The following is an 18,542-nucleotide window of genomic DNA, read 5'->3' on the forward strand; positions in this document are numbered from 1 at the left end:
TGTCCACCTGTCCAACCAGCCACACCACTTCTGCTTTATGCTCAGTGATATCAGAAGAGACTGTTTCATCTTGTCAATTAATTTCAGGTCCTTAATTATTTAAAACAACTTGAGAATATGGCTTTATTTCTTGCACCATATCAAGTTTTCTATGCTACCAATCCTTTCTGAGTGAAAAGTAAGGTCATTTTCACCTATTTCCTATATGCCCTACTTCATGTTAAAGAGTACGTGAATCAGAGACAGAAGTGAAGTCTAATCCCATTAAAAACGTGCATTTAAGTCATAGCCTGCAACTCTTCTGGGGAAAAATCTAACATTTTTAAAATCATGTTTGTTTCCTTCTTAGGGAAGGAAGGAGCAAAGACAAAATGTCTTAGGAGATATCCGATTTAAATGTATCAGACTTAGGGTTCTCCTTTCCCTAACCTCCCTCACGCTTCTCTGGCATAAGCATATGAGCGCATTGGAAGAATACATGGGGCTATGTCATTCTTTGGGAAGAGGAAGATACATATATGAATACAAAATACAGAAAAATACATTCTCCTCGCTTTTGACAGCACTACATCCCTAGACATGAAAAAACATCCCTATGTAATATGCATCCATTAGTGTCAAGGGTACCAAACATTTTTATTTGGAAATATACATAAGAGGACATCTGCTATAAAGGAGGAAAAATTCACACTACAAAATGGATTTAATTTTTCCAATAAGCAGATGCTTGGCATTGTAAAACCTCTCTCTCTCTCTCTCTCACTCTCTCTCTCTCTCTCTCTCTCTCTCTCTCTCTCCCTCCCTCCCTCCCTCCCTCTCTTGCTGTCTCTCAAATATCTCTATATGTATCTGTCTCTCTCTATATATATCTATCTATCCTCCAGACAAAATGTAAATTATATTTTGGAACCAGAAAACTGATACCAGTGTTCAATGTATTTCAACTTTCTTATGTACACTCACTGTGATACTATTCTTTTGAGATAATGGGAATGATGAAAGAGCCACCTGAAATCTAGTGCACGATGAGAAAATATGTTTTCCACTACATGAACTGAAAGTGAAGAGAAAAATGAATGACTTTCATTTCTTACACTTATCAAAATCAGGGTAATAACCTACTAAATATGGTAAGTCATATAAAATTAAAGGGAAAATTATCTTTTAGTACAATCTGCATTGTTAATCTATGCAGTAACACACTAAAGAATCTGAATGCTCAAAGAAAAGCTTCTTTAGTGGCAGAAGGGCAAAACTCCAAGTAATACATCCAAAGTGATCCCTATACTATAAATGACACTGCAAATTATATGGCACAAGTCTTATGATTCATGTACACTGTACCTGCACAAGCTGTGACCTTTTCATAAATCATAAAATCCTGTTATCGTCATCAGGGGTAAATTATATATATATATATGCATCTTTTGTAATTGCAGAAATCAAATGTTACTACTATTCATCTTTTGTTATTGATATATATTGAGTATTACAATTTTAATACAGTTTTTTCCTTTCTTAAAATGTGTATATATATTTTTGGTACCCTCTCTATATAATAAAATGTATACACATTTTAAGAAAGGCAAAAAAAAAACTGTATTGAAATTGTAATACTCAATATATACCAATAACAAAAGATGAATACAAGTCATGTTTGACTTCTGCAATTACAAGAGGTGCTCAAAGTGGTTACCATCAGCATTCAGGCACTTTTGATTATGGCGAACTACTGCTTGAGCAACGATGACCAAAGTGTCCACTTGTATAAATTTTTTGACACACCCAATACACTATATATATATATATAGAACTTTATTCATCAAGAAAGAAAGACAAAGAAAGAAAGAAAGAAAGAAAGAAAGAAAGAAAGAAAGAAAGAAAGAAAGAAAGAAAGAAAGAAAGAAAGAAAAGAAAATGGCTTCCAAGCCTTTTTAAATATTTGAAATATGTCAGAAAAACAAATGAGTACCTACAACAAGATCTGTAATGCAGAAGGGCAGGCTATATGATGGCTTGTATTTCATTCAAACTGTTCTGGAAATGGATTAAATCTGTAGTGAGATCAAGGCAACAGGCATTTTTACTCAGGATTAAAAAAATATATATATTTTGAAGCATATAGTTTAAATTTTACAGCTTTTTGAGAACAATGGATCACGAAGAAAAGAAAATGCATGTTGCAGGTTGACCAAAGCACCCTCTGATATACTGAAGTAGTTCACTAGGAGAATGCATGTATTTTGGTTTTTGTTTTTTCCCCCTCAGGTAAGAAGTGGTAACATTCAACTATTTGTTCTGCTTCTCACCATTTTCTCTTTTCTCTTGCTGTACTTGTCTGAGCTGCTTTACCTCCTATTGCAGTTTAAAGGAAAAGAAAAGAGGTTCGTATTGCCAGAACCAATCAGTTCATTGATAGGTGGAATCAGAAGTTTAAAGCAGTGGCTAAATTAAGTTTTCCCACTGTCAATGGTCATTATCTGTACAATATTTTTTCTTCACTTTTGTGAAGTATCAAGAAGCAATCACAAGAAAATAAAATCAAGGCTTATCAAGCGGATCTTAGAAATAAAAGAATGAGTAGCTTTGTGGGCAGAGCTACTCTGCTATTGAAGGAACTGTTTGCAAGTTTGAGCAAAACTGGGGGGACTGAGGACACTTCAGTCTGTAAGAATGCTAGAATGGAGCAATGGTTAGCACATAGACTCTAGGGTCATATGGCTTGATTTAGAATTCCCACTCTGCAACAGGGTTCTATTTGACATTAGAAAAGTTACTTCTCTGCTTGGTTGACAGTATAAAAGAGAAGGAAGTTTCAAAGTGCTTAGTGTCATTCTTGTTTATATTAGTATTCATTTAGAATTAGATGCTGATGCTATTATTGTGAATATTGATTTCTTAGCCACATACTTCTTGAGCTTCCAAAGTGTCACTTGATTCTCTAAATTGCAAGTGATTATTCATGCACAATGCAAGAGCTAGTAAAATCATAAAATGGGTAAATGGGACTACATCAAACTAAAAAGTTTTTTCATAGCAAAGTAACCATTAACAAAACAAAAAGATATCCTACTGAATGGTAGAAGATATTTGCGAATGATATCTACAATTTATAATGAACTCATACAACTCAACACACACACACACACACACACACACACACTCACACACAAACACTCCAATTAAAAAAAAAAAAATAGGCAGAGGTCCTAAATAGGCATTTCTTCAAAGAGGACATATAAGTGGCCAATAGACATGTGAAAAGATGTTCAAGGTCACTTATTATGAGAGATATGTAAATTTCTTTGAAAAGTATCCATTCTTCCATACTCTTTGACATTCTGCTTTCCTACTCTTTATTCTAAATGCCTAATACTCCTGTTTACTTTTAAGATCCCAAATGTTAATATGAATTATCAGAAAAACAAGAACAGTAATGTTCTTCATGGAGAATAGGAATAACAATATCTACCATAAGTTAAGCACTTTTCATTTCAGCCACTGAACTCTGCAACTTCCACATTATCTCTTTTAATCGCTGCTTCCCTATACCCAAAAGACAATGATCTCCCTCCTGCTTCTCAAGCTCTTAAAATTCTGCTTTCTGGTATATACCAGAGGATAAATTTAAACCGCATTATTTCATTTAACAAATATTTATTGACAAATAACTACTGACCCAAATATTTACATACACACAAGATTCCGTGATAACTAATCTTGATTCTATTTTTAGCTAGCTGACATATGATCCACCTCTGATAACAGAGCATTTGACACAGTTTAAATAAAGGATCCTTTAATTGAATTGAATATACTTAAACTAATGCTAAAACTTAGGTGTGTAAATATGTTTTACATCTTTCTCTTTTAGAGGGACCATACATTATTTAAATATAAGTGGTATTTGGTAGGTTATGTTTTAATTATTAATTTCAGGTATGCAAAACAATGTAATAGTTAGACATTTATACCCCTCACAACGTGATACCCCGCTCCCAATCAACTATCCCTTTGACATCGTATATAGCTGTTGCAGTTCCACTGACTGTATTCCTTATACTGTACTCTACATCATGTGACTATATATATATATATATATATATATATATATATATATATATAAAATTGTAGTTGACATTCATTGTTATTCAGCTTCAGCTTCAGGTGTATACTGCAGTGGTCAGACACCTACACCATCCATGAAGTGATCTCCCTAATAAGACAAGTGTCCATCAAATACCCTATAAAATCTTTATTGGCTTGTTTTTGAATGGTACTCAAGCTGCAATGGTTTTATATATTATAATTCTATACATTATATATATATATGTGTGTGTGTGTGTGTGTGTGTGTGTGTGTGTTTATATATATATATATAATCAGTAAACATTTAGGCTGTGTGGCGCTACTTATGGTATCTTAACATTATTATTTGTTTATTTCATTTTTATTTGTTGAACAACCCTTTAAAAATGTGAAAACTATTCTTCATTAGTCATACAAACAGACCACTTTGCTCATGGCTATAGTTTGTCAACCTGTGCTATACTAGTATACCCATTCTTAACTTGTTAAAAACATCAACACTGACATTACTTTAAGTAAATTATTGTTTTCATTACCACCCATTTTCAGCAATAAGTCCAAGTGTCAATAAAATAGAGAGCAAGGAGAAAGACATTTTAAATCAAGGAACAATTGTCTGTACTTGCTTTCCCCCAAATCCCACTCTTGGATCCCCCACAAAGGAACAATCTGGGCAAGGAGGGCCATACCTTTATTCTGTTCCCATTCATATGTTTGTTATCCATTTTATAAAGCATGGTTGAACTTTCCTTTGACATATTACCGGTAATAGTGGCATAGGTCATTATTAAAAACTTGTTCATAACTAAGATTTGTTTTTTTTACAGTTAGACAGAAGTTTACTTCTGATAGCTGGATATTTTGACTATCTGTAGCAGAATGAAAGAATCTAAGTGTTCAACCTTGAATAAGCCATCTTAGAAACAATGTCAAGGACTTGAAAATGATGCACTTTATCTAATGAAGAAAAGTATCACAATGAAGAATCTCGGAATGGAATTAGGCAAGGCCAGCCTTGATGGTTTTAAATTCCAAACAATACAGATCTGCGCCTCTATGAAATTTCCTAAATATATTCTTACTCTCTGATTTTATTATAAGTACAAAAGTTCAGACTTGCATTACCCTATAGCCAGTTTGAATAAAGAGTCTTAAATCCTGGAGCATAAAATAAATGGTTTTATTACTTTCAGGCTGCTACCAGGCTGTATTGTTGGTCACCTCCATTTCTGGTGTGGTGCTTAGCTGACTTCATCAATGCATTAATAAATCTATATGTTTAAATCTATGGATATATTGCATACCTGTAGATTTAAATCTATCATCTATCTATCTATCTATCTATCTATCTATCTATCTATCTATCTATCTAGGCACACACACACACACACACACACACACACACACACACATATATACAGAGGGTGCCAAAAAATGTATACACATTTTAAAAAGGAAAAAAATCTATTAAAATCATAATACTCAATATATACCAATAATAAAAGATGAATACAAATCACATTTGACTTCTGCAATTACAAGAGGTGCTCAAAGTGGTTACCATCAGTGTCTAGACACTTCTGATTACAGCAAACTACTGCTTGAGCAAGACTGACCAAAGTGTCCACTTCTATACATTTTTTTGGCACCCCTGGTATTAAATCTATGACTCTTATTTCATATAACTCTCTCATATTTATTAGTGTGATACAGCCCTCTCTATTTTAAAGCTAATTCTGTTTTTAGGACTTAGAGTGAGGTGAATATGATCTTCTCACTCATATTCATCTTTCTTCCTTTCATTTCCCCTGTGATGCTGGAATAGAGAGGATGGAGATGGAAAATTATATTTCTTAAAATAAACATTTATACGATGGAGTATTATTTGGCCCTAAAGAAGAATGAAATCTTACCATTTGCAACAATATGGATGGATCTAGAGAACATTATGCTAAGTGAAATAAGTCAGACAGAGAAAGACAAATACCATGTGATCTCACTTATATGTGGTATCTAACAAATAGAATAAATTAACAAACTAATCAGAATAACAATAATAATAATTGCCTGTATGAGTGTTAAGCCAGGATTAGTATGCAAGAAGACTGGCACCAACAAACACCATTGTTAAAGGGCTTGATCTCAAGAACCAATCCTAGGAATTGGTGATAACTTGTGAAATTATGATATGCCTTCTACCGAATCCTTAGATATATGCCTAGTACATATATCTGATGTACATTCTTCTCTTCTCTACATAATGCAGTCCTCTTAATTTTTATTTACACTTAGAAGCCTCAACTCTAAGCTCTATTTCCCAAGCCGGATCCATGTTATCTGCAACATTGGACAAAGTCTTCAAGGGAGCAGTTCACACCCTCATGCTGACTGCCTAGTCTACCATGAAACTCTTTCCAATGCTCATTTCCCTGTTGTAGTTGTCCTGACTCAAGTGTAAGCAGCCATTCAATTGAGACCTGGATGTCAATCTCCCCTATTTGCGAGAATTTATTTTGGCTTTTCTCCTCTTAGTCTTGGACTGAGAAAAACCCTGGACTACCAAACACTGTTTGTTTGTTTTTGCTAAAATGTGAAGTAGGACAGAAGGGTCACATGTTACTTCTGGGAGAAACTTAGAGAGCCAGTTTATGGTATCTTGTACCTCACTTTTCACTGTGTCAAAAAACAACACTGTCCCAGACAGAGGCTGCTCCATCATTCTGAAGTGGAGTGAAATGAAGAAGAGAGGTGGAACTGATCCACAAGGGACATACAGTGTGAGCAAGAAATAAACATTTCAGCTATAGCTCATTGAAATTTTGAATTCCACTATGTGTAACCTAGCTATCCTTACTGATACAATAAGTAAGGAGCTTTAACAGTGCCTGACTTATTAAGCCACTTAAGTGTTAGATAATATTATTATATGCGGATGAGGATGATGGTGATGATCCAAGCCTTAATGCATAAGAAAGGAGGATTATGCTAATGGTGATAGGGATGGGCCAAACATCAGTGGGAATGTGAGCCATTTACAAGTGTAATTTGAAAGACAATGATGTTCTTGTGAGGACAACAGAAAGCTGAGACATATCTGAGTAAAATGCATAGTCCCATTTTGTGGCATTGGCTCATCTTTAGAGTGATGAAAGTAGATCAAAATTTCAGAGGGGCAAAGATGGAAGGAGCTGTTGGTTGAAGATAACTCATTGTAATGATTTAAATCTTTGAGGAAATTGGGTACATATTCAGTTCTGGTAAAAGTTTACTAACCAGTTCTGGAGTAGGGGATAATAATTTGTTGCGTTTGCCAAATTCAGTCACATAAATACACCCACTATGGCCGATGTGAAACTAAAAATACGACATGATGAACATGGAGCTTAGGACAGATGCACACAACTGGCTTTCTTGATTCCAGTGCACAATCCGGCTCCAGCACACAGTTCTAACAGGTTTCACTGGCAGGTCAGAATGATATAGAATTATGCTCTAGCGCAAAATCTGACCAACTTGGGAAAAAAACAAAACCAAACACCTGTTTCTAACACTATTCAGCATAAGACATTTGCAAAAGGAGAGCTGGGCACCGTTTTCGTCTACTGAACATCCTCAACACAGCAGCCAGGCAAAACAGCCTTACTACACTGAGGAGGATTACACTTCTGTAACAACTTTTAGATGGAATGAAAAAACAAAAAAACAAACAAACAATCTTAAAAGAGGAAGGAAAAGGGAGACACAAGGATTGTTGTCTGAAAAGAAACCACTTTAATCAGTCAAAACCGATTATTTTGAAGTTGGCTGTTATCTTCAGAAAATATATTTCCCCACAAATTCTGTCTTTCTAAATTGAGCCAGTGAGTCAGCAGTGGGCAGTGCTGTGTGTGAAAAAGACTAGGATGCAGCTAGAAGTACCTCTAATGCATTCAGTTATTGCAAGTCTTTGGAAGAGTAATTTAATGGAAGCTTTTTCAGTTTTAGTCACTGGTTTAAATTTAATCTCAGTTGATCATAAGCAAAGTGGATAGCTGGTGACCCATGAAAAAATGCCTTAATGGCATAACCCTAGTTCTTTCTAATAGAGACTTCCACCACAGTTGGCACCCTTTCTTTTGCTTCTATCAGAAGCATAAAGAGTGAATAGAAATGCCATTTTAAGTATTTTTCTCAGCTTCTGTATTAGAGAAATTTGAAATAGGAAAAAGGCCAACCTCTTTTCATCGTTAACTCTCAGGTAAAGTTATTCTCCTATAATATGATCCCAAGATCTCTCTGGGATGTATGGGAAACAAAAAACAAAAACAAAAAACCTGAATCATCTTACACGTGAAATTAGGGCTTACCTCATAAAAAAGTTAAATTATATAAAGACACATTTTTGAGGAATATTTAAATGTAAAACATTTAAAATTTCTTGGTCTGATTTTAACAAATCTAATATTTGTTTTTCTTTTCTCGTTTAAGTAAATAAATCCCCATAATTGTAAATAAAATAATTTTATTATCCCATTAAATATACTTGTGTTAATATTTGGTTTTCCACATTTTATCATTTTAATGATTTAACTTGCTGTTTTTTCTCTTCTAAAGAAATTGTCGTATTTTTTTCTTTCTTTCATTTTGTCCGTTAAAATCCCCCATATTTCCTTATTGCTAATATGTCTACTTTCTTGTAATTTTGTTCCCATATGTTTAATAGTAAATTCTCTTGAATTCCTTGGAGAAAAGACAAAATAGATACTGGAGCAGAGGCACAGAGACATATCTGGTAATGCCAACCAAACTTTTTACAGCCTCAGATAATAGGTGGGATATGATGGAATGTGTCTTGTTTTAGAAATAGTGAGGATTCAATCAACTGATCTTAGGCCTCATTTACTTTCTATGGTGTTCACTTTCCACATCTGGACAATGAGTTTACTGTGTTTCATTATTTTTACATCTTTTTCAGCACAAACATTTTATCTTCACTTTTACATCATCACGGTTTGAGTGAGAGGATACTCAAACGGGATTTGAATACGATGTGAGGCCTTATGTGACCTCACTTGATAGTAAAGATTGATGCTGGGATTTTCCTAAGCCATTCTATTAAAATCTCTCCTAAGCTTCACAGCCAGCTTCCTGAGTTTTCATATCAGAAATTCTTGTCGTTCCTATCTAACACCAGAGGAAGATCAATTCTCTGTCTTCTGAACATGCATTGGTAAAATCCTATTTCATGGTATAGTCCTCACAATTTTTACAGCGAGTGACAGTTATCAACTTAAAGCTGTTGATTCAATTGAGGATACAGCCTTCCCTGGCCAAATATGCTTTAAGTCAGGAATATATAAATGATGAAAACTAAGCTACTGTCGTGCTGGTAACTCATACGCCCATGAATCTGAAGCTGCAAATGAAAATATCAGCCAAACCTACCCCCTACATCTAAACGAATACACCAAGGCACAGCAATTACAAGATTTGCCAATGGCCACAGAATGAAATTGTGTGCTTCAGAGTTAGAATGCTTACCATCAGCCTGTGAACCTAAAGTTATTTTCTCTCTACAACATTGCGGCAAAAATACAATCCTGCTAGGGCAGAAGAATCCAAGACAGAAAATAATAGTCAGCTGCAGACTCTTTGGATGCAAAGTACAAAATATTCAAGTGCATGTGTCTGCTCCCTTCATTCTCGCGTGTAATGATTGCAGCTAATCCCTGCCAGCTAACATAAATTCTTCCATTGTGGCAATCAATAGAATAGATTAGCTGTGGAAACCCTCTATCCATATTACCTCTGCTTTCCTTTCCAGATGGAATTTTCATTCACTAGAGTGTAAGCAGATGTGTGAGTTCTTCCCCTCATGCACAGACATAAACCCTTTAGTCTTCAAGGTTGTGTCTATAGCACTTCACACACACACACACACACACACACACACACACACACACACACACACACTAAGGAGCATACCTGTAGATTTAATAAAACAGCACCAACTCTCATGGCTTCACTGACTTCAAGATTGTACATCATCTGTGGGAAGCGGGGCGGGCTTTGATTATTTGGAGGAAGCACTTCAATGTACACAGTGCAGATGGAGTGCCTGCAGAGAACAGAAGACAACAAGATGGGTAAAAATCTATATCACATTTGATGACAGACTGCATTCAGGATCCTGCTGTTGGGTTTATAGGAGAGGACATTTTGAATTTTTATAGAAAATAAATATTTCAGAATAAAAGGACACGAAAAAATAAGTAATCACTAAAATACAATGTTTCTATGAAAGTATCTTAATAAATGGAAGGAAATGCCTTAGGGACCGATTGTTCCTCGTTACATTAATAGTGTGACTTAAAAAGAAATAGTTCCGAATGAAGCTAATGAATTAACTTGCCTTGACTTCTGACTTTATTTTTTAATATCTCTCTAATGCCAAAATCATTCTGTAAATATCTGGTAATATGAGCTGTCCTTGGGGCTGTATTTCTATTAAACTAGCAAAGAAAGTATTGATTAAAATAACACAGAGAACAAAAATATAGGCTCTGTTTTATTCATTCTGCTGCTGACATCAATGGCTTAATGTAAATGCATATCGAGGGTCAGAATTCTTAAAGTTACTGTTGTGTAAAATAGTTGTAAGAAATAGTTGTGTAACAAAACTCAATGTATTTTAAATCTTTAAAGAGTATACTATGGCTAGCTAATAATTAGATTTAATAAAACCTTACATTGATAGGAAATTTTTTGAAGGATAGTCTATTATTATAAGAACAAAAATATTTAAATTGACATAATCAACCCTTTATATCTTTCAACACTGAAATTTCTTTACACAGCAAAAGCTAAAGAAGCATTGTGTCCAAGGTTTGTATAGAAGAAACAATGGCTAAAATGTGTTCATGAGACCTGGCAATTTACAAAGTTAGTCTTCTATCTTGAAGAAAAATACCACTGCCTAAGATGTATGCTTTAACCTTATTTTAATGAAATCATGACTTTTTATTCAAAACACATTTGTTATCATTTCTATTTGTGGGCTAGAATTTTCTTAAAATAGCTCAAAGCACTTTTTATTAAGTGCTTCAATTAAAAGACATAGTCACCAAAAACATTTTTCTGAGCTCATTATACTAAAATAGTCTAATTTTTGAATGGCGTTTAAGAAACAGTATTTTTTTAGCTTATTATCTTATACCTAGATCCAAATTTTGTGTAAACATGTCCTCAGTAGACTAGATTTTTACAGAATATGAAGCCCTGCTGAAAAGATGCAGTGACTTTCAAAAAATGTATACATGTTTATCACAATATTGTTCCAAAGTAATATTTTAAATTAAAATCTCTTAGATTTTAACATTCAGTTAAAATAACTGTATTAGTTCTTGTCTCTGATTTTATATCATTTTATTATTAAAATTTGATAATAAAGTTAATCAAAGTCTAATTTCTTTTCTTTTCAGAATAAATATTTTTTTTAACAAGTGAGCCTTTAAAATGAGAATAATAATTCATAAGGTTAGCATAAAGCTTAAATAAGACTATATATATATATATATATATATATATATATATATATAAATGCACACACATACATGTGTGCACACTTACATGTGTGTGTATATATATGTTCATGTACACACACATAAAAATCTGTTTATCAGTTATTATTGATATTGCCTGTAAGGCATGGTATCCCCCTCTCTCTTCCCCAGGGTGGACTGTAATGGTCTTAGGGTTTGGACTTTGAATGAGAATCTTTTGGTGTAGGACATACGAATCTCTATTTTCCATAGATATACAAGGCTCTACTTACACACACTCAATTTTGAAGACTACTACCACAGAAGCTATAACTTGTATACTCACCTGCTTTTTAAGTTAGTAGCCCAAGATATTTCTCTACAAACTGACCTAAAGCTCCCCTTAATAACCATGGAGGCAAGAGATCCCCTCGTTGATTAGCGGGTTTTTGTTTGTTTGTTTTTGTTGTTGTTGTTTTGTTTTAAACCTAGAAGACACCTGTACTCCAAATTCAAAATTTACTTTCAAAAAGTTAGGCCCTTTTTGCTTTTGATAGTCTTTAAAGCTTCAGCTTCCTGGTCTGGAATACGTTATAAGAATCTTCACTGGAATATGAGTCTCTTTCCACTTGTGAAAGAATCTTTCACACTAAACTCACTATGCTTCATGTATTTCCTTAATTCCTCCCCTCTTTGACTATTTTTCCCATCAGAGGGATATACTGTAAACATTCACAATTCTACAATGAAGACCTCTAACTCAGATAAGGCATGCATATTTGCAACAGAAAAGAAAACTTTAAAATACCAAACAGAAAGGACCTTAGATCCCCAAAGCAGAAGACAAAGAGCTGTGGTTCAACATAATCATCTCCTTCATCCCCTTTTACTTCTCTGCTTCCTCTCCTCCTTTCCATAATAATTCAAATGCTAGAATTGCTAATATGTTTGCCACTTGGACTTAGATATTAGTGTTGCTCAAGAAAGATCATGTTTCAAGGTCTTGCATTTTTCGTTTTAAATATCCTGGCACTTCCCTACAATGTGTGTAGATAAGCACCAACGTTTTGGGGGCTATTGCCTTTTAAAATGCGATTTCCTTTTTTTTTCTCCCTGATGTCAGTATAGAGTCAGAGTTAGCTTTCCTAAAATCAAATACCAATAGTACTAATAATAAAATGATATCAATAATGCTCCAATGAATAGTAGTAACTCAACAGCATCAGTTAAGCCATAATAAAACAGGATAGTCAATAGATAATATTTTATGTGAACATTTTATATTTACATTTTATAGCTAGTGTTAAATGCATAAAACTGAGCTTCTACATAAAACAATTTTATTTTTATAATATAGTCAGTGTAATGAAGATAAATGTATATTTCTAAAAATAAAAATCCTAAAGCTTTTCTCTTTCTCATTTGATAATTATGGTCAAAGTAGAATAAGAAAGGTAATGTATTTTCTCAGATAATCTTACGATTTTTAAAAGATTCTAGAACCCATCTAATTTAACTCTTTCATTTTACAAAAGAGGATTAAAAAATGAGGGGAAAAATGATTGAATCAAGGTAATAAAGTTACTTAGCAACAGCCAATAAACTAAAGGCAAGGCTTCTGAATTCAAAATCTGCCTGCCCTTTCTGCCCCCCACTTCCCCATTCCACAAGAACAAATTTGAGAAATAAATTAGAGAATTTTTACTCATCTGATGTCTGTGTTTATGTATGTGAGTATAAAGCATCGTCAGTTTGTAATGAAGGATGCTATCTTGCAGGAAATCATAAATATTTTCATCTCTTGGGCTCAAGATAATTATTTACATCATGAATTAAACTGTATCCACAGCACTTGCTTTGTAAGACCAAATAAAATATCAGTAAAGAAGAGGTTGGGAAAATAGAATTAAGATACTTAAACTTTGTAAATGGTACAATTTAAAAACATAAAAAAGTCATTTTTTTTTCCTGATGTGACAATAGTATCAGTAGTATATAATGAGATACTGTCCCTGGCATTTAGAGGAATGTACAAGTTACACTGTAATGTTCTCCTATACATGTCAACATATGTTACAAGGTGTTTAGTTGTAATTTTACATTTCTACCTTGTTTCTAAGATAAAGGTTATGAGTATTTATATTGCTTTCTCTAGTAGACTTAAGATAGAGAAATTACCTTCTTTTTTGCTTTGTCTCCTACCACTATTGTGCTAGAAAAGCTATATTTTCAATTCAGTGTTCACAGATTCTATTTTACTATTTTGGAAGTACATACTGGAATCCATAGGAAGCACATATTTCAGATTTAAAACCAACATAGGAGGTCAGAGAAACTTCTCAGTGGAAGTTATAAGAACAAAGTTTTAAGATACAAGATGCACTTAGGTGTAAGAACCATAGGACATTACAGACAGGAGAAAAATGTATGTGTAAATTCACAGAACAATGAACAAGTAAACTGCACGTTTTGTATGACTAAACAAAAGGAGGTAAATAGGGCAATGGGAGGAGTTAAGACTAGAGAGGTGGGCAAGGGCCAGATCATTTAGGAACTCATATACTATACTTACTGATTTGAATTTTATCTGGACAGCAATGGAGATTGGTTGATAAATTTGAAGAAGGGTAGATATGCTCACATGTGCCATGTGATACATAGTTTCCCCAACACACCATGCTTTGTCATGTCCCTGTATTTTTGTTTTTACTGTTCTCTTCTTGGATATACCATTATCATTCCTATCCAAGTTATCCTGCACTTGTAATTCCCTACTCTTGCATGTTCAGATTTACCTGTGCCTCCAAATGAATGCATTGAGGATAGAGATCTCATCTTGCCTTCTATTTCTAGAGCCTCACCATAGGGCAAAGTATTGTGGGAACTCAGCAAATTTTTGCTGAAGTGAATACCACCATCATTTTTTTTTTTTAAACTGGAGTTAAATATATCATGTGAAGTTAATTTAAAGAATATATATTTGCAATGGAAAATAATTTTATTTGCAAATGAATGGTTTACTCTCCTGTTAATTAAATACAGCCATGGATTTAATGAAAAAGATCAGGAATCAAACATGCCATGCATCAATCATTTTATTAGGTTGGTACAAAAGTAATTGCAGTTTAAAAGGTTAAAAATAATTGCAAAAATCGCAATTACTTTTGCACCAACCTAATATAATAATTTTATATTATTAAAATATTTTAAAGGGAAGGTCTTATAGTCTCCTAGTCTTCAGAAATACTTAATAGTATTACTTTATTCATATTAAGATTAAAAACATATGTACTTAATTTAATTCGATTAACGAAGCATAAGGAAACATACATACACCAATAGAGGAAAGTACTATTTCTTAATATTTTATTATTTTAAAAAAATAGTTTTTATTTGTCCTCTTATGCTTATCAAAAGCTAAAATAAAAAACCCCAAGCAAAAACACTACAGACTATTGCTCTTCTTACTCTCTGAATATTAAGCCAGTTTACCCAATTAGAATAACAAATACATAAATTTAATTCTTATAGATCTTATTTTGAGAGTTAATATTATTTAAGTTTATGAATTGAAGTAGTCAATCTAAAAATAAGATGTTATTGTCATTTTTTAAATGTTCTTATTTAATTAGGTTTACATGTCACTGTTGTTGACTGGGTCAATTTATAAACTATATCACAATCAATACATTTTTGTTCATAATCTTCCTTCCATAGGAAATACTAAAAGTAAAGCCTTCATCTTCAGTTCATTGATCAACTCAATTTGAAGGGCCAATTTTCCTCTAGAACACAGCAAATGTCATTATCCTATAGGGAACTTGATATTGTCCAAGCAGGTAGAGATGGAAGTACACAGATTTCATTCTCTGTAGGTCCCACATGATATTTGACTAAACATTATAAGGTGATTTTTTAGTACCCAAATCATTGTCTATAAAGAAAACACTGAGGTTAGGTCAACTAAATGCCTAGTGTCACTGACAAAGACATGCATCTTCATACTCTGAAGATGACACATTGTTTCCCAGAGTGGAATACAATTTTGCTCAAGTAAAAACCTATTACAGTTGACACTTATATAACACAGGTTTAAACTGAGTGGGTCCACTTATATGCAGATTTTTATTTTTCTTCAATTGACCACAGTTTGATCGACCCATACACTTCATGCCTTAGTTGTTCCAGCATCAACTCCATGGTTGGGAATCCACATAAGAGAAGAGCTAACTGTAGTTATATATGGATTTCCCACTGGCAGGAGATCAGCACCTGCTCCAGCTTTGTTCAAGAGTCAACTGTATTATACTGATTATTGTAGACAATGACTTATCTAGACAAATCATTGATAAGACTTACAAATAGGAACTGAGTAAGAAGTGGCTTATAAAATCTCATTCATTAAAAAAATACTGTGGTTAAAAACACATTGATCATAATATATAAGCACATATAATAGATCAAATCTATTTAGCCCAGCACTATTTTCAATATAAAAACATAAAATAAATTAATGACTATTAAAAGACTATAACGGAAGTTTAAATAATAAAAACAGGTGCCTTTATTCTTATAATTAGCATTATTAGTATTGAGTAATTGTAGTTTGTTTGTTTTTCTCCAGAATAATTACTACAAAAGGTTATAGATATGAAACAGAGTTGAGGAGAAGGTTTTTGAATCCACCTGTCCTGAGTTCAAGTCATGGTTCTACCACTTGTTTGCTGACTAGGTGAGAGGGTGGGCAAAGGAGCACATAGTCTCTTTCGGACTCAGATTTTTGGTCTACAAAAACAAATACAGTTAAGCAAGAGTCAATGTTGTTAAGATCAGAAATCATGGATATAATTTAGCTTGCATAGTGTCTGACCTTAGTGTATGGTAATTAAATGCATCAATCATCTTTGATTCCTCTTTAGACTAACTCCACATGAATCAATTTATTACTAAAATTCATTTAAACTTTGACTCTTATTTCAGATTCTGTAACTACTCTCTCTATAAAAGTATTCTGTATGTTTCTCCACAAGAAACAGCGCTTAACTATTTTCTCACATTCAGTCCTATACATCTGTTTTTTTACGTTTTTATTTTTATATAAACTATGGCCAAGTCCAACCATCTGTCCAAAACAGAAATCATCCCCTTCACCCAAATCATGAGCATCATCTTGACATCACCGTCACTCAGTCATCTTAGTTAAAGACATGGGAGATTTTTGTTTTATTTTGTTTTTGACAATTCCATCTCCCCATTCTTCCCAAAATGCCCAGTTCCAGCCATCAGCAAGATTTCCCATGGACTCTTCTAGTGGGGCTCTCCTACCTAATTTCTCTGCCTAGAGTTTTGTTGTCCCCACCTCTGTCTTCTATAGGGACATCAGTGATGTTCCTGAAACTGAAGTCATTTCACATGACTTTCTAATTTAAAGTTCTCCCCAAAATTGTTTCCTTTTACTAGATAAATCCAAACTTCTTAACAAAGCAAATTCTCTGTGATATGGTCCTTCACTCTCTTGCCCCTCTGTTAATCACAGTTTATGCACTGGTAACACTGTCTGACTTGTAATTATCCATAAGCATCAAGTGATTTCAGACCACTCAGGCTGTGTAAATAATGTGATGTGCTTTCTTTTCACCTGATTAACATCTAGTAATTCTCCTAAACTCATCTTGTTTAGGAGGCCTTCTAAACACTCCCTCATTATGACAAGTGTCCTCATCAATGCCCCTGAAAGCTGAGAATTTACCTCATTCTCAAATTGATCATGCTAAACTGAAATTAATTATTTATATTTCTACTTTGTACACTCCACTGTATGTATGCATGTATGTATGTATGTATGTCTTTATTTATTTATTGGGCTTGCATATGATGATACTATGTTTATCTTTGTATTCCCAGGACATGGTAAATGGCAGTTATATAATAAACGGTTTGTTGGACTGAATAGAAAATCTTACTGGCTGGCATCGACACCTATTTTTCTGACTTATTAGAGACAAAATTAGACAGAATTAATTTATACTATGAGGGAAGGCAGAACAATTTCAAATCTGCCTCCTCATTTTGGGAACTTTAAAAAGATATTTGTGTTTTATATCATACTGTCCCTTATTCTACTTTATTTATTTAAAAAAAAAAAAAGAGGTTTGTTAAGAACCTAGGGAGGGAAGAAAGACGTTTGTTAAGAACCTAAGGGCATTCCAGGGATTGTTTGGGCTTCTGGACAAGAGACTACCAAACCACAATGATTCAAGTCCTACTTAACTAGCACTCTGAGGGGGGTGGGGGAAGCGGGGGCAAGGCTGACAATAAACTTCATAATCTTTATGAAAATACATAATAGCATATTGCATGGCGATATGTGCAGTAGATAAAAATATTGCCGAGAAAGTGTTATAAAAGTATTGAGAAGCTGTTGGCAATTGTAAACAGTCTGTCAGAAAAGTTCTCACAGAGAAAAATGGTGATTGAGTAATGACCTGGAGGAAATGAAGCCAGGGGGACATCTGAGAGAGGAGCCTATAAAGGCTGAGAGGAGCCGAAAGTCAACTTCAAAGGTTTGAAGGTAGCTTCCAGTCTCAAAGACAGAGCAGAGACTAGTTTGATAACTCTAGTTGACTAAAAGAAGCAGTACTGAGCAGAAGACCAGATAAGAGAAGAGGCGATAATGGAAGAGAAACCTGTCATCTGAAGGTGACAGTCACAAGGGGGAGTAATGGATGGTACATTCTTATAAGATTAAAAACTACATCATTCCTGAGGTAGTCTCCCTGTAGAGACAAGTGTCCATTGGATACCCTACAAAATCTTTACAACATTATTGATTACATTCCCCAAATTGACTTTCGTATCCCCCTGGCAATCTTGTGGTTACTGACTGAGCTTTCTAATCCCCTCACCTTCCACCTTATCCCCACCCCACTTCCC

The 18,542-nt window shown here is 33.9% G+C and overlaps 1 protein-coding gene across 1 annotated transcript in view; it reads right to left on the reverse strand.

The window, feature by feature from the left end:
• The window catches only part of PCDH15 (protocadherin related 15), a 1,312,736-nt gene that overhangs the window by 225,114 nt on the left and 1,069,080 nt on the right, over positions 1-18,542 (reverse strand). Inside the window, exon 18 of the mRNA XM_074339439.1 lies at positions 10,054-10,186. Coding sequence (XP_074195540.1) covers positions 10,054-10,186 — 133 coding nt within the window. The remainder of the gene's footprint in view (positions 1-10,053; positions 10,187-18,542) is intronic.

This window comes from Rhinolophus sinicus, linkage group LG07 (assembly GCF_036562045.2).
Source record: "Rhinolophus sinicus isolate RSC01 linkage group LG07, ASM3656204v1, whole genome shotgun sequence".
Lineage (NCBI taxonomy): Eukaryota > Metazoa > Chordata > Mammalia > Chiroptera > Rhinolophidae > Rhinolophus > Rhinolophus sinicus.